Raw genomic sequence first — 19,547 nt, 5'->3', positions numbered from 1 at the left:
TTTTATGCAAACATACCAATCAATATGATACACCACATTAAGAGAATGAAGGGTAAGTCACATGATCATCTCAGTAGGTGCAGAAAAGCATATGAAAAAATTGAATGCCTTTTCATGTTGAAAGTTTGAGCATTGTAAATGCAACAAACTAGTAATAAAAGTAAACTGCCGCAACATGATAAAGGCCATATAGGAAAACTCCACAGGAAACATCATACTCAAAGGTAAAAGACTGAAAGATTTCCTCTAAGATCAGGAACAAGGCAAGGATACCCACTCTGGACAGTTTATTCAAAATAGCCTGTAATTCCTATTCAGAGCAGTTCGGCAAATAAAACAAATTTAATCAGAAAGGAAGAAATAAAATTAGCTGTGTGTAATAAAACAAAGTGTTGGAGAGGATGTGGGGAAAATGGAAGTGTTGTGCTGTTATGGAAGCGTGTAGCTGTTATGCAGAACAGTCAGCAGATTTTTGACAAATTAAAAATAGAACATCTGTATGATTGAGCAATCCCACTTCTAGGTATTTATCCAAAAGAACTGAAATCAGGATCTGATGAGATATTTGCACTCCCATGTTCACTGCAGGATTATTCACAAGAGTAAGAAGAAGAAACAACTGAACTGTCCATCAACTGATGAATGAAGAAAAAAAAATATTAGCTTGCCTAACAGAGGAAATCCTGCCATATGATACAACATGGATGAACTTGAAGACATTAAGATCAAATCCTGCATCACTGCAGTTATATTAAGTATCAAAAGTAATCAAACTCACAGAAACAATGCAGAAAAGTGGTTGTGGAAGGCCACGGAGTGGGACATGAGAAGTTGCCATCCAATGGGTACAGAGATTCAGTCATGCAAAGTGAAGATCTGCTGCACGATATTACACCTTACAGTTAGCAATGCAATGTGCACTTTAAAATTTAAGAGTATAGATCTCATATTATATGTTTTTCCATAATTAAATAAAAGTGACATGGAGCTAAAGCACTGCTAAGAGGGAAATGGATAGCACTAAATGCTTACTTAGAATAGAATTTCTCATCTACATAAACCCAAATCAAGCAGTACAAAAGAAATAATAAAAAATAATAAACAAAAATCAATGAGATTGAAAGCTGAAACTCAATAGAGAACCTCTATGCAATAAATATTGTTTCTTTGGAACAACAGATAAAATGTGAACACAGACCTTTAGCAAGAGTGACCCAAAAAGGGGAAGAAACAAATTATTTCTACCATAGTGAAACAGGGGAAATAACCAGGGACTCTGCATACACCTAAAGGATAATAAAGGAATACTAAACACAAATCTGCACATACAAAAATCTTACAAGTTAAATAAATTGCGCCAATTCTTTGAAAAGAGCAAACATGAGCTCACCTAATATGAATAGGTGAGTAAATTTGAATAACCCTGTTTTTGTGAAGGAAATTGAATCTGTACTTTGAAAACGCCCGCAAAGGAAATCTTCAGGCCCAGATGGTTTCACTGGAGAATTCTATCAACCACTTGGAATTAATACCAATATTACACAATCTCTTTGAGAAAATAAAAGAGAAGGGAATAAGGGAATATTTCCAAACTCTTGTAAAGTCAGTATTTCACTGATACTAAAATCAGACAAAGACAGTACCAAAAAATTAAATAGCAAGCATACATTATTCATAAATAAAGACAAAAAAATCTTTAAACTGTTTGCAAACAGATTCTGCAATATACAAACAAATTTATACACTATGACTGTGTAGGTCTATTCCAGGGATGCAAGGCTGGCTTAAATTTTGAAAATAAATCAATATAGTCCAGCATATTAACAGACTAAATAAGAAAAACCTCATGGTCATAGCAATTGATACAGAAAAACTGACAAAATGCAAAATTCATTAATGACAACAATCCTCAGAAACTAGGAATTGAGGGGGAATTGCTTCAACTTTAAAAATAACACTACACCACAGGCCCTCCTTGGTGGCGCAGCAGGTTAAAGCACAGCACTAAGAAGCTAAAGCCACTTCAGCATGAGTTTGATCCCCGCCCAGGAGGTGACCACATGGCGTGGCAGACCTCTCCTGACCCGCCCGCTGCTCCCCTCAGCAGTGTGCTTGTCAGTCGGCTCCCACTCTGCCTCTGGTGAATCCTCTCACTGCCCCTGAGCCTCTGGCCTGTATCCCAGTTCTGTATGCATAAATAAATAAATCTTTAAAAAAAAAACACTACCCCCCCAAAATTATAGCTAACATCATGCTTTATGCTGAAAGACTGACTGCACTTTCCCCTCTACCCTACACCCCCAAGATATAGGAACAAGCTCTCATCATTCTTATTCAGCATAGTACTGGAAGTCCTAGCCATTAAAATAATAAGGCAAAGATAAATAAATAAAAGGAATTTAGAGTGAAAAGTAGCAGTAACTCTACCTATATTTTCAAATGTTCCTATTGCAGATGACAAAATGAGAACATTTTGTTGAAAATCCAAAAAAATCAACAATAAAGAACCTAGAACATAAACAATAAGTCCAGCAATGTTGCACAGTACAATATACATCATATAAAACCAGTTGAATTTCTATGTACTAGCAATGACCACATACAAACAAATTTAAATTACAATACCATTAACTCACTAAATAGTTCCAAGTCTAAGGAAACAGATAGAGGACTTGCATGCTGAAAATTACACTATGCTAAAAATGACATATTGTTTATAAAAGAAATAAAGAAGGTCCAAATAAATGGAGAGACATGGGTGGGAAGCCTTAACACAGGAAAGATATCAGCTGTCTCCAAATTGGTACATATGTTTGATACAATTCTTTTGAACATCCCAGATAATTTTTTTTTTAGATTTACACAAGCTTATTCTTAAATGTATTTAGGAGAAAACAAAGAAACAATACTGGGAAAAATATTAAAATAAGACAAATCAGGCTACCCAATTTTAAAACTTATAAAAAAGCTCTAGTAATCTAAGACTGTATATCACAGAAGACAGACACAGACCTATGAAACAGAGAACCTGGAAACAGACCTAGAGATGTACAGCACATTCATTTTTTACTATGGAAAGCACTCCTCTGGTGCATGAAAAACATGTCATTTCCTAATGAACATAGGAAGAGTTACAGCTCAAAGAGCTTGGACAGGAGTAAGTATTGCATTATTTGAGGTTTGTATGTACACATAATTTCATCTTCAGCAATATTGAGCAGTATGTTATACTGGTTTAGTGTTAGGGCTTCGGGGTAGAATAGTCCTGGATTCCAATTTAGCTATAACTTTTACTAAACCCTGTGACCTCAGGCATGTAAATTTGTTTCTCTGTACCAGCATTCACCCTGATTAAAAGGCAGAGACTGGCCATCACTGATGGCACAGCGGGTTGAAGCGCAGCACTGAGAATCTAAAGCCACTTCCGCATGAGTTCGATTCCCGCCTGCCCGGGAGGTGACCACATGGTGTGGCGGACCTCTCCTGATCCGCCTGCTGCTCCCTTCAGCAGTGTACTTCGTCAGTCTGCCTATTCTGCTTCCCACTCTGTCTCTGGTGAATCCTTTCACCGACCCTGCACCTCTGGCTTGTACCCCACTTCTGTATGCATAAATAGATAAATCTTTAAAAGGCAGAGACTGGGGAACCATAGAAACTATCTCATAGGGTTGTTGGGAACCATTAAATGAGACAAGCCTTACATCTGATACACACAGTCTAAAAATGTTAGTTATTCTTAGCTTTATGCTTTAAGAATAGAAGTTGAAAATGGCTTGTTCTAGTAGCTAAAATCTGGGTGGCACACAGAAAAGGCAATAGGAACATTTAATATGAGCAGCATGGGAGTCAGACCTTAACAGATCCCCTCATTGACTCACAATAAGCAATGACCACATTGTTCCTCCAAAACTTAAGAGTCAGAGACAAAAGAGAGGAAACCTCTTCCCAAAGAGACTTATTTGCCATGGAACTGCCAAAAAGTTAAGGGTTAACTAGGGGACTTAGAATGGAAAGCTAATCACCATGTCATACCAAACAAAAGCACAACACAGTTCTATAAAAGATTACCCAAACAAGATTAATGAAACAAGTCTCTCATTAGGAGAGGAACTTGTAGTTGTTTTGCCAGATGTTTCTGGCAATCAAATCCAAAGCCTTGGTGTATTATTGTGGTGAAATGTTAATATACCCAATCCTTTGTGAATATCACACAATGGGCCTACTGTTCTGCTGTAATTAACTGAATAAATGTTTATTCAACACCTACTACATACAGGACACTTGTATTCTACACCAGCTATCAGAAAACTATGTCTCTTAAGCCAAATTGAGGCCATTTCATGTTTTTCATATAGTAAGCAAGGTAGGAATGATTTTTACATTTTTAAACTTTCTTAAGAATTGTCTTCAACCTCTATTGCCAAACACTGAATGGCTCTGGAAATTAGCTTTTGCAGCAGTCTTGATAATGTTTCTTAATTAACTCAACCTAAAATTACAAGACAAAACAGCATTTATATGTGAAATTTATACTGGAGTAAAGTTATTTTGACATCTACATTGTTTGAATCACAATTTCAAACAATGCACTTCCTATGATGTCACAAGTCAAACAACAAAAAGAACAGAAGACCATTTTACACCCACTAGAATGACTATAATAAAAACAACAGACATCAACAAGTGTTGGTATTGATGGTGCAGTTATTTTGGTAGAATGTGGCAGGTACTTGAAAAGTTAAATATACCATTATCATATTACCTAGCAATTCCATTCCTAGATGTCTAGCAAGAGAAATGGAAACGTGTTTGTATAGAAACTTGTACACAAATGCCTACACCAGCATATTCACTATAATCAAAAAGTGTAAACAACCCAAATGTCCAGCAATTGGTGAATGGATTTAAAAAGATAGTGTAGTCATACACTGGAATAGTATTCAGCCATAAAAAGAAACAATGCACTGACACATGCCAAAAAATGTATAAACTACAAAAACATTATGCTAAGTGAAGAAAGGGAGACACAAATTCTATTTATATGAAATGTCCAGAAAATTTACATATAGAAATGGTTGCTTAGGGCTGTAAATAGACATGAAATTTCTTTTCAAGGTGATGGAAATGATTTAAATAAAGTTGTAGTGATGATAATATAACACTAAAATATACTAATAATTATTAAATGTAAGATAAGACAAAACGAGAGAGTTAGAAATCAGCTCAGTAGTTATCAAGAGCTAGGAGTATGAGGGGAAAATGACCATACAAAGGGGCATGAGGAAATGATTGGGAGTAATGGAAACATTTTGTTCCTGACTGTGGGAGTGGTTATACAACAATATTTATTTACCCAAGTGTACTACATTTTACACCTAAAGAGAGTAAGATTTACTGTATGTAAATTACACCCCAATAAAACTGACTTTTAAAATAAGTTAAACGAGAAGCAAGACCTCTATTCCCACGCAAATTTGCAGTATAGATATTTTTGGAGTACAAACTATCATTCCATTAGTGGTTTTTAAGGACCATGAGGTAAGGGCAATGGGAATTTCCATATTCTAAAATCTATTTAATTTTAATTGAGGAATTTCCACCTAACTTTCAATTGGAAGTGCTTAATCTGCAAAGCAATGACCTGTTAAAAGGCAAATATTAAGAAATGAATAAAACAGAATTTAGTCCTACTAATGAGCATGCTCAATTAAAATCACATGCTGTGTACTCTTGATAGTATATGAGAATGACACTTCACTTATGTAGACTTGGATAGGACACCATCCAGAGATAAACTAGTGAAACTGGAATAAAATAAAATGTGGAGGTTAGATAATAGTAACAAACCAATGTGGTATGTTGCAAGAAATATAGCAGAGCAATGTAAGATGTTAATCTTAGTGGATTCAGCAAAAAATGCTTGGAAAATTTGGACATCTACATGGAAAAAGGTGATTTTTCGACCTGCACCTCAGACCATGTGGGAAAGTTTACTCAAAGTGGATCACAGACTTAAATGTTAGAGCTAAAACAATTTAAATGCTTAGAAGAAAACAGAGGGAGAAATTATTAAGGCCTTGGCTTAGGCAGAAATTTTTAAGTACAATACTAAAGTCATGGTTCATAATAGAAAAAGATAAGTTAGATCTCATTGCAATCCTTAACTTTTGCATTTCAAAAAGATACCATTAAGAAAATGAACAAACAAGCAAAGACTGGGGAAAATAGCTATTTCCCACATATATCTGGCAGGGACATATATCCAGGATATACAAATAACTCAACAATAAAAACAATACAAACAATAATTCAATTTGAAAAGGATATGAGCAGATATCATCAAAGATGATATGCAAATGGCTGATAAGCACATGAAAAGATGCTCCTCATCACCAGTTATTAAGGAAAACCAAATTATTACCACAATGAAATATTTTAAAACCACTTACAATGGTGATAATGAAAAAGACAATAATAAATATTGGTGGAAATGCGGAGAAACAGAAATTCTCATCCATTGCTGGTGGAAATACAAAATAGTACTGAAGCTTTGGAAAACAGTTTTTCCATTTCTTAGAAAGTTAAACATAAATTCAGTATATGATCTAGTTATTCCACCCCTAGGTATCTCCCACAGGGAAAGGAGGCATGTCCACATAAATAACTGCAGTAATGTTCTTAGTATCACTGATAACAATAAACAAAAATTGGAAGCAACCTACATATCTACCAACTGGTAAGTAAACAGATAAAATGTATTATATCCCTAAAATGGAACACTATTTGGCAATAGTAACTAATGAAGTACTGATCATGTTACAATATATAGATGAATCACAAAAGTATTATGCTAAGTGAAATAAGTCAGGCACAAAAGGCCTCGAGTCGGACTTCATTTAGATATAATGTTCTGAAGAGGCAGATTGATAGAGACAGAAACTAGGTTAGTGGTTATCTGGAGCTAAAAGTGGGAAGGAGGATTAAATGTCAATGAACTTGCAGGATCTTATTGAGAAAGTGAGAAATGTTCTAAAATTGATTATGGTAATGGGCACATTACTCAGTAAAGTTATTAAAATCATTTAATTATACAATCAAAATGGGTGAATTTTATGATGTAAAATACATCTCAATGAGGCTGTTAGAGAAGGAAAAAAAACAGTAGGAGAAAGTGAGTAGTTATACAGGAACTGTGCACTATCTTTGCAACTTTTTCTATAAATTTAAAGCTATTCTGATGTTGAAATTTTATTTAAATAAAAATAAAAAGTAAGAATATATTTCCGGATTGATAGCATGACCTGGCAATCCAATGGGAAAAGACATTTTCAAAGATACAATAGGCTAAATCTCATTATAGATCAGCATTCACAGAACATTTGGAATGATTTTGATGTCTGTAAAACCCAATTAAAGAAAATGTTATCTCCCCACAAAAATTCCATTATTCTCATTAGTAGTACTGTATTATTATTATATTTTTACTTTCATTAATAAACACTTCTTGACTAGTTTTCTCTATGTTATATAATTATCTACAAAATATTCTCCATTTTGCCTTTTGACTCACAAAGCCTAAAATACTTACTACCTGACTTTTCATGGAAAGTTTGCCAGCCCCTTTCCATACTGTAACAGGATAAATATAAACATAATCAGTCTCTTTCTTGAGTGTATTCTTATCATTACCTAGTTTTTGGCATAATGCCCTATAAGGGATAAGCCTTGCATCTCTCTTCCGCTATGGCAATATTTGGGGTTTCCATAAATAGAAACAGTATTCGCTTAATAGTTCTAGCAAAGTCTCGATGTCAGTATTATTATCGGGGTATTACAGGGCCAACACCATACCACAATATCAAGTCGACCCTCATCAAGTTGTGATGTCACCAGGCCACGGACTCACTCAGGTCTCTTGGATATCAAGTGGCTCCTATGGCATCACACCCTGCCTTTGGCATCACCCTGGCACATCACCTTACTGTGGTGTCATATGCTATCATTGCTGTGACCGAATTCTGCGTTGATGCCACTCCACCGAGATGTCAGAATAATTAACCCCTGCTTCTTCCTACTCCTTTGGCAGCGGCAGGAAGGGGGAGGGTAGGCACCGACACAAGTACGAGCTTAGAAGGTAGTGCTCAGTTCCAAACAGTGTCCCTTCCGCCTGCCACGGCAGGTCAGGGCCCTTATAGTACAGGACCTTTAGGTAACCATAACTCTCTTGCCATGACCCCGCACCCGTTTTGCGTGACCGAATCTGTGGCCCAACCGCGACCACCCACCCCGTTTCCACGCGAAGACGCTCTCCGTACCTGACTCCATTCTCCAGCTGTCATCCTGGGCCAATTCCACTGGCCACTTGACTATGGCGGCCGCTAGGGACCCTGGGACTTGTAGTTCTACGCTGGTAAGGGTCAAGTCTGTGCGGGCTGCAAAAGCGCCACCCTGCCCGGAACTGCCCTTAGACTGCAACTCCCAGAGGCACCGCGCGATGGGAAAAGACCAAAGGGACGAGGACGACCGTTGATTGGTGGAGCCCTTCCGGCTCTTTTGATTGGCAGTCGGACCCGGCGACGTGTGGCGGTTGATGGTCGCGCTTCACGGAGATCCTGAGAAAGCGAAATGGAGGGGTGTGTGTCCAATCTAATGGTCTGCAACCTGGCCTACACCGGGAAGTTGGAGGAATTGAAGGAGAGCATCCTAGCTGATAAATCCCTGGCTACTAGAACGGACCAGGTAAAGCAGCGCTGGGCCTTCGCCGCCTCTGGCGGCCGAGTCAGCGAAGCCCTACGCGCCTGCCTGCCCTGCGCGGCCCAAGCGGAGGCCGGTTCCGAGAGGACCGGATCCCCGCCCCCGCCCCCTCACCCTCACCCCCGGGTCACTTCAGGACTCGGAATCGGGCGGCAGAGCTAGCCCCTCAGACCTCAAATATTCTTTCGGACCCAGTTATTAGCTCGCTGAGTTTCTTGAACATTGACCGGGTTTCCCAGAAATGCCTAATCTTTGAGATCTCCCTGAAATGGAAAGCTTTTTTTTTTTTTTTTTAATTATGGGTTTCTTTATGGTGCTCTAATTCAATGAAACACGCGTGACAGAGCCTCTTCGGTGTCAGGAGATTTGCTAGGAGCTGGAAGAAGCAAACCTCAATCAAGTGATCACACAAACATATGCCCGATTACAAATGTGGTAAATAGAAGGGAGGCGTTTACGTGTTGCTCTGAGGACTCCTAATCGGAGGACCCGATTTCACCTCCCTTGGAAGAGCTGGGTATTGTGGTGATTGTAAAGGTTCCCCAAAGAGGGAGGGGTAGTTAGACTTTGAAGGATGAGTGGCAGTTTCCTTGGGGATGGACGGACATTTTACTCAAAGACAGAACAAAAGTGAATGGACCTTGGGAATGTTTCTTTCTATCCTCCTTCTCCAAGGCCCCTTTTTGTTCACTCCCAGTTTCTAGAAAGATTCTTGGTGCCCACAAAGAGGCAACAAATATTTATAGATTGCCTCCTATTGGGCAGGGACCGTGTTAAGCCCTGGCGAGACAGTGTCAATACTCATAAATCTCCATTTTGTGTCTTTGGGAAGAGACTTAAGAAACTCAGCTACCAAATGTTTCTTTCGACGCACTTTGTATCCTGAATGAGGCAAGCCAACTGCCAAAAACATCTGGGAGACAATTGTGGAAATCTGAATAAATCCTGGGCATTAAATGCTATAAAGAAGTTTGTGTTCATTATAATAGATGTAATAATGGCCTCGCAGCTATGTAAGAAAACACCCTTTTTTAAACATACTGAAATATTTAAGGATGAAAGGGCTTGATATTTAGGATTTGTTTTTAAAAACCTCAGCAAAGAAAAAAAACTAGATGAAACAAATATGACAAAATAATAAATCTAGATGATAAACATGTAGATTTCTGTTACAGTCCCTCTATTTTTATGTGTTTGAATTTCTTGTAATAAAGTTGAAAATACCATTTTCTATTACATAGAGCTAAGAAATATAGCTGTCACTGCAAAAAGAAACATGACTAACTCATAGCTTTTTTAAAAATAATATAATAGTTTATTTTTACACATTTTGTGCCTTCTTCCATCTTACTTGTAATCCCCGTGAGCTTCCCATCACCAGATCACCCATGTGCCATCACCATAATCTGGTGCACTTCCTCCACCCACCGTTTTTCAGCCCATAACTCATAGCTTTTTTTTAACCGGTTGTGCCACCAGGGAGGGCACTCATAGCTTTTTTTTTTTTAAGTAATTTTGTTGCTTTTTTTTTTTTAAAGTAATTTCTGTCCCTCGTGTTTCTTAAATGGCAATATAGATCAGCTCTACTCAGTTTTTTTTTTTTTTAAACATTTCTTCCCCTTAAGATTCATTTGTTCATTCTGAGGAATCTAGAAATTTCAGAGTCAGAAAGACAAGGGTTTGTTTCCCAACTTTACCACTTACTAGCTGTGTGATTTTGGCCAAGTTTGCTTACCCTAAAGTGTCTTACTTTCTACATCTGTAAAATGGACATAACAGCCATTGTATAGTATTGTGGGAACTAAATGAGATGGTAAAACACCTAGCACAATGTCTGACCAAAAAAAGTACATAAATAATATAAACAACCAAAGCTCTATTTCTTCAAAAATATTGAAATCATTGTCTTCCTCTCATGTTTTTCTGGATGTACTCTGCCCAAAATTTTGTTTTCTTCTCACATTACTAAAGCCTTGGCCTCTCTTACACTAGTAAGTAATATGGCCTATTGAAAGTTACCTACCTGAAGATCCCATGAGCTCCGTTGTTGCTTCCAAACTATGGGTTTGTCTGCCCCAGAATCAATATTTTCTGTTCTCTTGCCTTAGTTTTTCTATTTCTCTTCTAGAACTTTAATTTTACTGCTTCCCTGTTTCCCTTGTAGGACAGCAGAACTGCATTGCATTGGGCATGCTCAGCTGGACATACAGAAATTGTTGAATTCTTACTGCAGCTGGGAGTGCCAGTAAATGATAAAGATGATGTGAGTACTAGGCAGAGTTGATAAATCCCCAGTTATCTTTAGGCAACATATTGGTGTTTACCAAAGCTTGAGTATTAAGCTCAAAAACAAAATTGTAGCCTTTATGACTAGGAAGTTGCATCATGGCACCAGTGTCCAAGTGCAGTTATTTTATGCAAACTAGTGTTTACATTATTTTAGAATGTTTGTTTTGCCACTCATACCTCATAGCCTAAGGTAAGGCAAGTGAAAGCCTATTATGGTGACCCCCTCAGAGACTACAAAAACGTTTCATTTTGTTGGAATGTGGAGGATGAATATTACTTCAATAATGAGCTCCTAGCTATCTTTTGCATTATAGATTTATTATCCTGATATTGGTTCCAATAGGATAAGACTTAGGAACTATATAAGTGTGAAAACTTTTTTATAGGTAAAGATTCTTTTTCAGTGCTCACTGAAGTAATATTTATAATAGCAAAGTAAAAATATTGAAGAATGGTTGATTATAGTAGGTATATTCTTACGTTAAAATAAATATGCAACCTATATAAAGTTATGAATCCGAAGAATGACATCAACAAATTCTCACAAAATGAAGATTTGTGGGAAATATAACTCACAAAACTTTAATGTCCTGTGATCCCAGTTGGAAAACACATTGGAATTAAATTTATATATCATTTTCTCTGTGTGCTGGGGTTATGGCGGTTTTTCTTTTCTCTTGTATACATTCTGGATTTTCAATTCCCTGCAGTGCTTAATGAAGACTAAATATTATTTTTTAAAACCATTCACACACTGCTCTTTGTAAACCCTGCCTAAAATGTGAACATTAATCCCCTGTTTTGGTACTGCCTATCTTTCTTACAGGCAGGGTGGTCTCCTCTTCATATTGCTGCTTCTGCCGGCCGGGATGAGATTGTAAAAGCCCTTCTGGGAAAAGGTGCTCAAGTAAATGCTGTCAATCAAAATGGCTGTACTCCCCTACATTATGCAGCTTCCAAAAACAGGCATGAGGTAGGGCTCCTCATTCCTAGTCTACTTCTTTTGAGTTCTAAACCAGGGTGCAAACGTGGTTCTCTGCATTGCTGTTTTCTTCATCTTTCCAGATTGCTGTCATGTTATTGGAAGGCGGGGCAAACCCAGATGCGAAGGACCATTATGAGGCTACAGCACTGCACCGGGCAGCAGCCAAGGGTAACTTGAAGATGATTCATATCCTTCTGTACTACAAAGCATCCACAAATATCCAAGATACTGAGGGTAACACTCCTCTGTAAGTGACAAGTAGCAGTCATTTGTATTCTACCTGACACTACCCTCTTGCACTAATTGCACATCATTGTTTTTTTTTATTATGCTTATAAGTATGGTAGTTTATGGCAAAAGTAATTTGAAAGTACACAAAAGTATAAAGACCAAACATAAAAATTGCCTATTGCTATCCAGAAATAGCCACGGATGGCATTTTAATGTATTTCCTCCTAGGCTTTGTATGCAAATGTTTTAAATTTGCATATATTTCTTTGCAACATTGGGATTATACCATGTATATAGTTTTTATGTCATGTTCTGTTCACTTTATAGCATATTGTGAGCATTTTCCAATGTTATTAAATATTGTAACAACATTTTAAAATACCTATATGCAATTCACTTTATGGATATGCCACAATGTAATCATTCCTCTACTACTATATATTTAAACTTTTGAGTTTTTCACTGATATAAATAATACTCCATTGGCCAACTTTGCACAAAATTTTTAGCCACATTTTTTGGTTAATACATTAGTAAAGGCTCTTATAAGTTGACTTTTTAGGTCAACAAATACACACATTTTAAGATGATTGTTATGTATTACCAAATTGCTTGCAGAGGAGTTGTATCATTGGGCCCTCCTAATGGCAGTTTGAGAGTACCTATTTCCCATTCTCCAAAATTGAGAATAATCTTTTGTTCTCTGAAAATGATACTTTGTCGCTGTTACTTTCATTTTATTAAATGATCAGTAAAGTTAAACATTTTCTAATGCCTGTAACTACCTATATTTCTTCTCTGACTTGTAACTTCTTTGTCTCTTTCCGTCCTTTTGGTGAATTAATTTTTTACTGATTTTTTTTTAAGAACCCTTGTCTTGATATAGAAAAATATTAATCCTCTGCCACGTTAGTCAAACATATTTTTCCCAATTTATCTTTTTCAGCTGGTCCATAATTTTTTTTAAATAACATAAATTTGCAGCTTCTACAAAGTCAAACCTATTAAGCTCCCCTCCTAACTAGAAAGTCCTTTCTCACCCTGAAATTAGTTAAAAATTCACCTGTATTTTGCTGTAGGCTTATTTTTAATATTTCATTGGCTTTGGCTGAGTATTATTGTTACTGTTTTTTAAGTATTGTTTTCTTAACTTCTAGTTATAAAAATCTTTTTTATAGCTCTAAATGACTCTGTTTAGAAAGACATATTTTAGCTTTTTTTCCCCATAACAAGAAAGATGAGGAAATCTAGGGGTCAGGCAGTTTAGGGTTCTGGGTAGAGACTATGATTTGGGAATAGCTACATGCTGTTTTCCCAATCCAAACTCAGCCATGTGCCAACTATATAAGTATCTATATATTGCATTTATAATATATGTATTATAATAGCGTCGCAAGGTGACTTAACCTTCCTGAGTTTCAACTCCTCATCTGTAATACGAGGATAATAATTCCTTTCTTGCTATATTGTTGTGAGGTTTAAATAAAAGAGCTTTTAAAGTGCCTGACAAACTTATAAAGTACCTCATAATGCTTACCCCCTCAGTTGCTACTCAGCTGTGTCATCCTAGGCCAGGATTTTAACTTCTGTTGCAATTTCAGCTATAAAATGATGATATACTACTTTGCTCACTTATAAGGATCAAATGAGATAAAATATTTTAACTACTTTTCCAAAATTTAAATCATACACATTATTGTAAGCACGTCTCTAACTTCAAACCCTGAATTACTGCATATATTTGGTGTAACTATTTCTCCTCTCCATAAAATAAAGTTTTTCCCTACGCTAGTGGCTAGATCCCTTCTTCTATTGTAGTAGGAGTAAAATTAGGATTTTCATTTTCTGATTAAATAACTTTTTAGTATTTTATTACCTAATAATGCTGAAACTTAAACTATCTGTTAGTAAACTAACCATGCTGACTAATCAGTCTTTGTGATCCTTGATTTTAGACACTTAGCCTGTGACGAAGAGCGAGTGGAAGAAGCAAAACTGCTGGTATCCCAAGGAGCAAGTATTTACATTGAGAATAAAGAAGAAAAAACACCCCTGCAAGTGGCCAAAGGTGGTCTGGGTTTAATACTCAAGAGAATGGTGGAAGGTTAAGCATCTTGGATTTGTTCGTATGTTGTATGTTTTATGGTTGTCCCCAGTGTTCTGGAAAATAATATATTTGTGCACAAGACATCATCTATGATTGATGAAATTTCTTCCATGCTCAAAGTCTTATAAACATGTTGATTATTGTACCTGATGAAGTTTTTGTTCTAAGCTTACAATCCATTTTCCAGACATAGAGTAAATGTTGAAATTGTTCTACTATTGTATATTATTTTCTATTGAATTTTGGTTCATTTTAAGTAAGTCTGTGACTGTCGTTAGTCTTCAACACCTTCCCATGCCCCATGTCCACCTCCAAGGCAGAACCCCAACAACACCAGGCAGTTATTCTGCCAAATGTGTGTAGGTGGATTCTAGAATATTCCTCTATACATTTGAAGCACATCCAAACTCAACTTCTAAGTTCACTCAGTTTTGTTTTGGTTTGGTTTTCAACAGTACGGTTAATTTTTGTTATAGGAGATGTACTTATATAATTTAGAGGACCAATTTTAAGTTGGAACATGCTTTCCAAATTGGGCATTCAGAAACACTAAAAAAAATAAAATAATGAAAAATAATTGACTGTGTGTATTTTTAATGAGCTATTTCCCTCCAAAATAAAATGTTTTTTTAATTGGAAGTTTTAAAGTACCTATATTAAGTCATCCTGTTTGGAAAAGAATGTCAAGCTTGTTCATATATGTACCAAAAATGCATTTTGATGTGTTTTAGAAACTAAAAATAGAAAATGTTGAGCCTCCCAATTTTTCTTTTAAATCATCTAGACATACACTTATACCTTAAAATCCTTAGTAAAGACATTTCTCAGTTTCTGATAGCTCTAAAGTCAATAAAATTAACGAAGCTTGAATTACAGCTAAAGTCATTAAAAATAGTAATCTTCTGAATTGCTAATTAAATGTGGAGCTAAAGAAAATAAGTTCAAACTTGATCTTAATTTAGAAAACATCTTAAATGATTACTAAAGTCATAAAATCTGATGAATACCAAATGGATTTTCAAGTTTTATTTATTTAAATTTTATGCAGTAAACGTTGCTTAAAATAAGTGTGGCAAGCAGGCCCACAAATTTGCATTAATTTTGGGTAAGAGACCTAATAACCACTAGCTAGATAAGTTCTGTAAGGACAAACTTATCAGTGTATATGCATCATTTTATATAAATGTTTTAGTGCTGATCTTTACAAATATTAATCAAGAAAGTATCTTTTTATGGAGCTAAACTTTGTTTATTGAATACCAGGGTTAAATTGATGACAGAAGAAATAATTTCTTTCTAATAATTTTAGCATGATCAGAGGAGAATTGTGTCTAATAGGGCCTATTAGGACTGAGGGCATTTGTTCTTCATAAATATTGAGTTTATTTTCTGAGCTAGTAGGCTTTGTGTATATAAAAGAAAACTTATCTTAGTTCTTAAATAAGCAATACATGGCCCTCCCTGGTGGCGCAGCGGGTTAAAGCACAGCACTGAGAATCTAAAGCCACTTCCGCATGAGTTCAATTCCCGCCTGCCCCGGAGGTGACCGCATGGTGTGGCGGACCTCTCCTGACCCGCCCGCTGCTCCCCTCAGCAGTGTACTCCGTCGATCTGCCTGTTCTGTTCCCCACTCTGTCTCTGGTGAAGCCTCTCTCTGCCCCTGAGCCTCTGGCCTATACCCCAGTTCTGTATGCACAAATAAATAAATCTTTAAAAAAAAATAAGCAATACAAATGGAACCAAGCCTCAGGTAATTTTTAGGCTATTGATATTTTGAATGAAGTGGCTTATAATTGAAGACTAATTAAATCATCAATTATTATAAACTAAGCATATTAATGCCTTAACATGAATCAGATTGTCACCTATTCCTTGTTGCAAATACAATAGAGATGTATCTGATTGAAAAGTACTACATTTTACAATTTCTTCCAAAATGAACACAAGATGACAATTCTTATTGTGAAGCTTAATTGACCATATAAAATGAAAGAAATAGGTACATGGGAAAAGAGGGAAAAATTACATTCTTACATATCTACTAGCTGGAATCTACAATTTCAGTGGGGTTCTACAGGTATCAAGGTAAGTCTGCATTTTACTTCATAATATTTTACTTGGCAATTTAACTGTGTAATCCCGGTGTCTTCACATCCCAATTTCTCATTTACACCAACTACAATGAATTTATTACATGACTGTGTCTGCTGCTTTCCCTGTGTTACACAGTTCAATTGTCAGCATGTTTGATACAACTTTTTTTTTGGGGGGGGGGGTTGTTGCTCTAGCTTCACAGCTCTACAGTCTGCCTAAAATTTAATGTAGAAATTTATGTGTGCATTTTTCTAGAAGGTTCTGTAGCTTTTTCCAGATTCTGTAAGGGATCAGTGAATTCCAAATGGTTAAGAAACCTTGGTTAAGAGAAAAAAAGAATGATGAATCAAATATCAGCAGGCATGGGTTCTGTAACAGCAGAGTTCTACCACACTTAATATTATAGTTAATATATTTATACATTCATTCTCAACTGTAGCCTTTAAGAAGGCAGAAATCATCTCCATTTTACACGTGAGAAAACACCCAGAGCTAGAAACACAACCAGCATTAAGATCTATCTTTCCTGGATCCTGATCCATTTTCTTTCTGCATCTACTCAAAAATATGGAACAAATAAAAGGTACAATAACATTAGATAATAACTCATTTTTAACCCTGAACCCTATCCTGTTGGTTGAGTTTTTTTTCACTCCATGGTTTCCTGGAATCTTCAGTTTCACCTCTGAATATTTTTTTTAAATTTTGTTACTTTTTATTGAGTTATTACTGGTTTACAACACTGTGTGATTTAGAGGTATAGGTTCACACCTCCGCCTATGTATTTGACCTTTGTAGGTGTGTATTTTACAGCACACCTCCACAGTGCCCATAATTCTCCATGGTAGCTCTTTGGGCCCTTCCCCACTTTGTTCTCACCCTCCACCTGTTTAGCACTAATTCTACTGTCAGATTTCTAGGGTTTGTTTTCAATTTGGCTTTGTGTTGGTTTTGACTGGTCTTTTGCTTTGCTTCCCTAATTTCACATATGAGAGAAATTATCTGGTGTCTGTCTTTCTCCTTCTGACTTATTTGTCTTAGCATATTAATTTGGTGACTTTAAACCAAAGGATCAGAGACAAATGGGATTATTGTTTTTATTGAATTATTTTAACCTTTTGTGAGGCCCTCTAATCTGTTTTCCAGTCCTGTAGACATGTAAAAAAAAAACTTTTTATTATTGAGGCTTGGGTTTGTTTGATTGAAATTAGTAGTTTGTTGCATTGCTTCGAAAAGCATTTCACTGGGTATCAGAACTTGGGGCTCTAGTTCTTGATTTTTATGTCATCTCAGACAGATTAGTTTACTTCTATTTAGGAGGGAATATGGGTATGAATGACCCAGCTTTTTAAAACTGCACTTAACCTTTTTCTCTACCCCAACAAGAATGCAATTTTGTATTACCTACATTCACCACCATCACTGTCAGAAGCGAAATTTTGTATTATCACCTTCAGATGTGAAATTGAAAACGTTGAGTACCTTTGATTTCAAAGCTCCCTTCTAACTCTTCTAGCTCTTACTGTAAATTCATCTAAACTTAGTAGCACACAAGCCAGTAAAACAGATTCAAATATTAACTCCTTAGCATACATTAATGGCAGGTACACTAAAGGACAAAGCTATCAGTGCATGTGGTTTCTTAGTCATTGGTCAAGAAGTACTATGTTTAGTACCGTTTCATCATAGATCAGTGTGATTTGGAGGACCTCCCAAACTCTAAGGCCAACTCCAAGCTTCCTCACCTGTACTCAATAACTGCTGTTGATAACATTCAAGAATCTATTATAAGTTAGCAAAGCCATGTACCCATAAGGACAAGAACTGATTCCATATCAACAGCTACAGTATCTGGTTCATAGTAGCCAACCAATAAATGTCCAGTGGGTCACTGACTAAACAGATGAATTTGAGGAGAATAAGAACCTACAGCCAAACAACTATTCTGCTGGCTGTAACATATCCTAGTTGCTAAATGTCTAAAGAAAGAGATGAAAAAAGTTCCTGGAAATCTTTTCGGATGGTAAGAAGTGAGTGGTCTAGAAATCCAAGCTATCTTGGGATTACCCACTTATTTAGCTGCCTATGGCAACATAAATAAGGTAGTACCTTCTCTGAATGAGAACTAAGGAAAAACAATTTGGTTGATGCTTTACTAATCAGAATATTTGGGTAATAACCATTTTATTATTTTCTGATCCACTGATAAGCATTTTAAAAGCCCTTTGTTGTGCTCCTTCATGGAAAACTCTTAACATTGAGATCATTTTACTGCCCAAGACTTGGTGACAAAATGCTCTATTTTATAGGGTCTCAGAATTCATTGTAAACATGAAAAGTGGTGTATTAATGATGTGCCAATAGAAAATCTAAGAGACTGGAATGAAAGTTGCACTGCTCTAGAGTGGCCATATGAGTACATGGAGTGCATTTGATTAGAGAGGAGCTCCTTTTTTCAGAAATATCTCCCCTCTGGATTGTTCTAGTGCTTCAAATTCTACCATTCGGTCTCTGGATTAAGGAATTATTTGTGTTCAAGCATCTCTTTGGAAGGAAAATCTTTCTAAGACATAACTCATTATTAACATAAATGACATCATTGAATGATAACATTGGCAGGGCAAGAACAAAGCATACAGTAGCTACCTTTTGAAAAAGGTAGCAAGGTTAGAGATAGTTCCTGACAAATGATGCCATCCTGACCAATACAAGCTTGAATCGGTCACTGAGCTCCTAGGCGTGTGAAAATCCTGGATATTTGGAGAAAAAAATAAAAGGACACCAGAAGGCCTGGAAGGGCACTAAAGGGAGAAATCAAGTATACCATTTCAGGTTAACTTTAACTTCCCAACCTTGCCCAGCTAGAGTCTCCACATGGGCAACATGTACTCTATGTATTTTGAGCTATATCTTTCTATTCATTCTGGTCAAATTCACTATGTTGATTTCAGCTCAGCTCCCAGACTACTAAGATCATTTTGAGTCATGATTCTGTCATACAGCATAGTAAGCATTCCACCCTGGAGCAAGACATCCACAGATACATTATGTGCCTTCTGTGTTCCTATGTAAGTCACCAGTTCTTAA

The 19,547-nt window shown here is 36.4% G+C and overlaps 2 protein-coding genes across 3 annotated transcripts in view; one reads left to right on the top strand and one right to left on the bottom strand.

Annotated features, from left to right (window-relative positions):
• The window catches only part of ATG4A (autophagy related 4A, cysteine peptidase), a 49,005-nt gene extending 40,531 nt beyond the window's left edge, over positions 1-8,474 (bottom strand). The window contains exon 1 of the mRNA XM_004685695.2: positions 8,316-8,474. Coding sequence (XP_004685752.1) covers positions 8,316-8,325 — 10 coding nt within the window. The 5' untranslated portion in view covers positions 8,326-8,474. The remainder of the gene's footprint in view (positions 1-8,315) is intronic.
• A 36-nt stretch (positions 8,475-8,510) lies between these two features.
• Positions 8,511-14,937, top strand: PSMD10 (proteasome (prosome, macropain) 26S subunit, non-ATPase, 10). Of its 2 annotated transcripts, none has more exons than XM_004685693.2 (5): positions 8,511-8,739; positions 10,919-11,017; positions 11,870-12,016; positions 12,109-12,275; positions 14,215-14,937. In XM_004685693.2, exons 1-5 carry the CDS (start codon positions 8,626-8,628, stop codon positions 14,366-14,368), a joined length of 681 nt encoding a protein of 226 aa, XP_004685750.1. In that variant the 5' UTR covers positions 8,511-8,625; the 3' UTR covers positions 14,369-14,937. The 2 variants fall into 2 exon arrangements, with proteins under 2 accessions (XP_004685750.1, XP_004685751.1); XM_004685694.2 differs by having other exon boundaries at positions 8,513-8,739; positions 12,109-12,196; positions 14,215-14,296.
• Positions 14,938-19,547: the final 4,610 nt, after the last annotated feature.

Source organism: Condylura cristata, unplaced genomic scaffold (assembly GCF_000260355.1).
Source record: "Condylura cristata isolate star-nosed mole 26May11 unplaced genomic scaffold, ConCri1.0 scaffold00019, whole genome shotgun sequence".
In the NCBI taxonomy this organism is placed as follows: Eukaryota; Metazoa; Chordata; class Mammalia; order Eulipotyphla; family Talpidae; genus Condylura; species Condylura cristata.
This window is presented reverse-complemented; position numbering and strand designations above follow the sequence as displayed.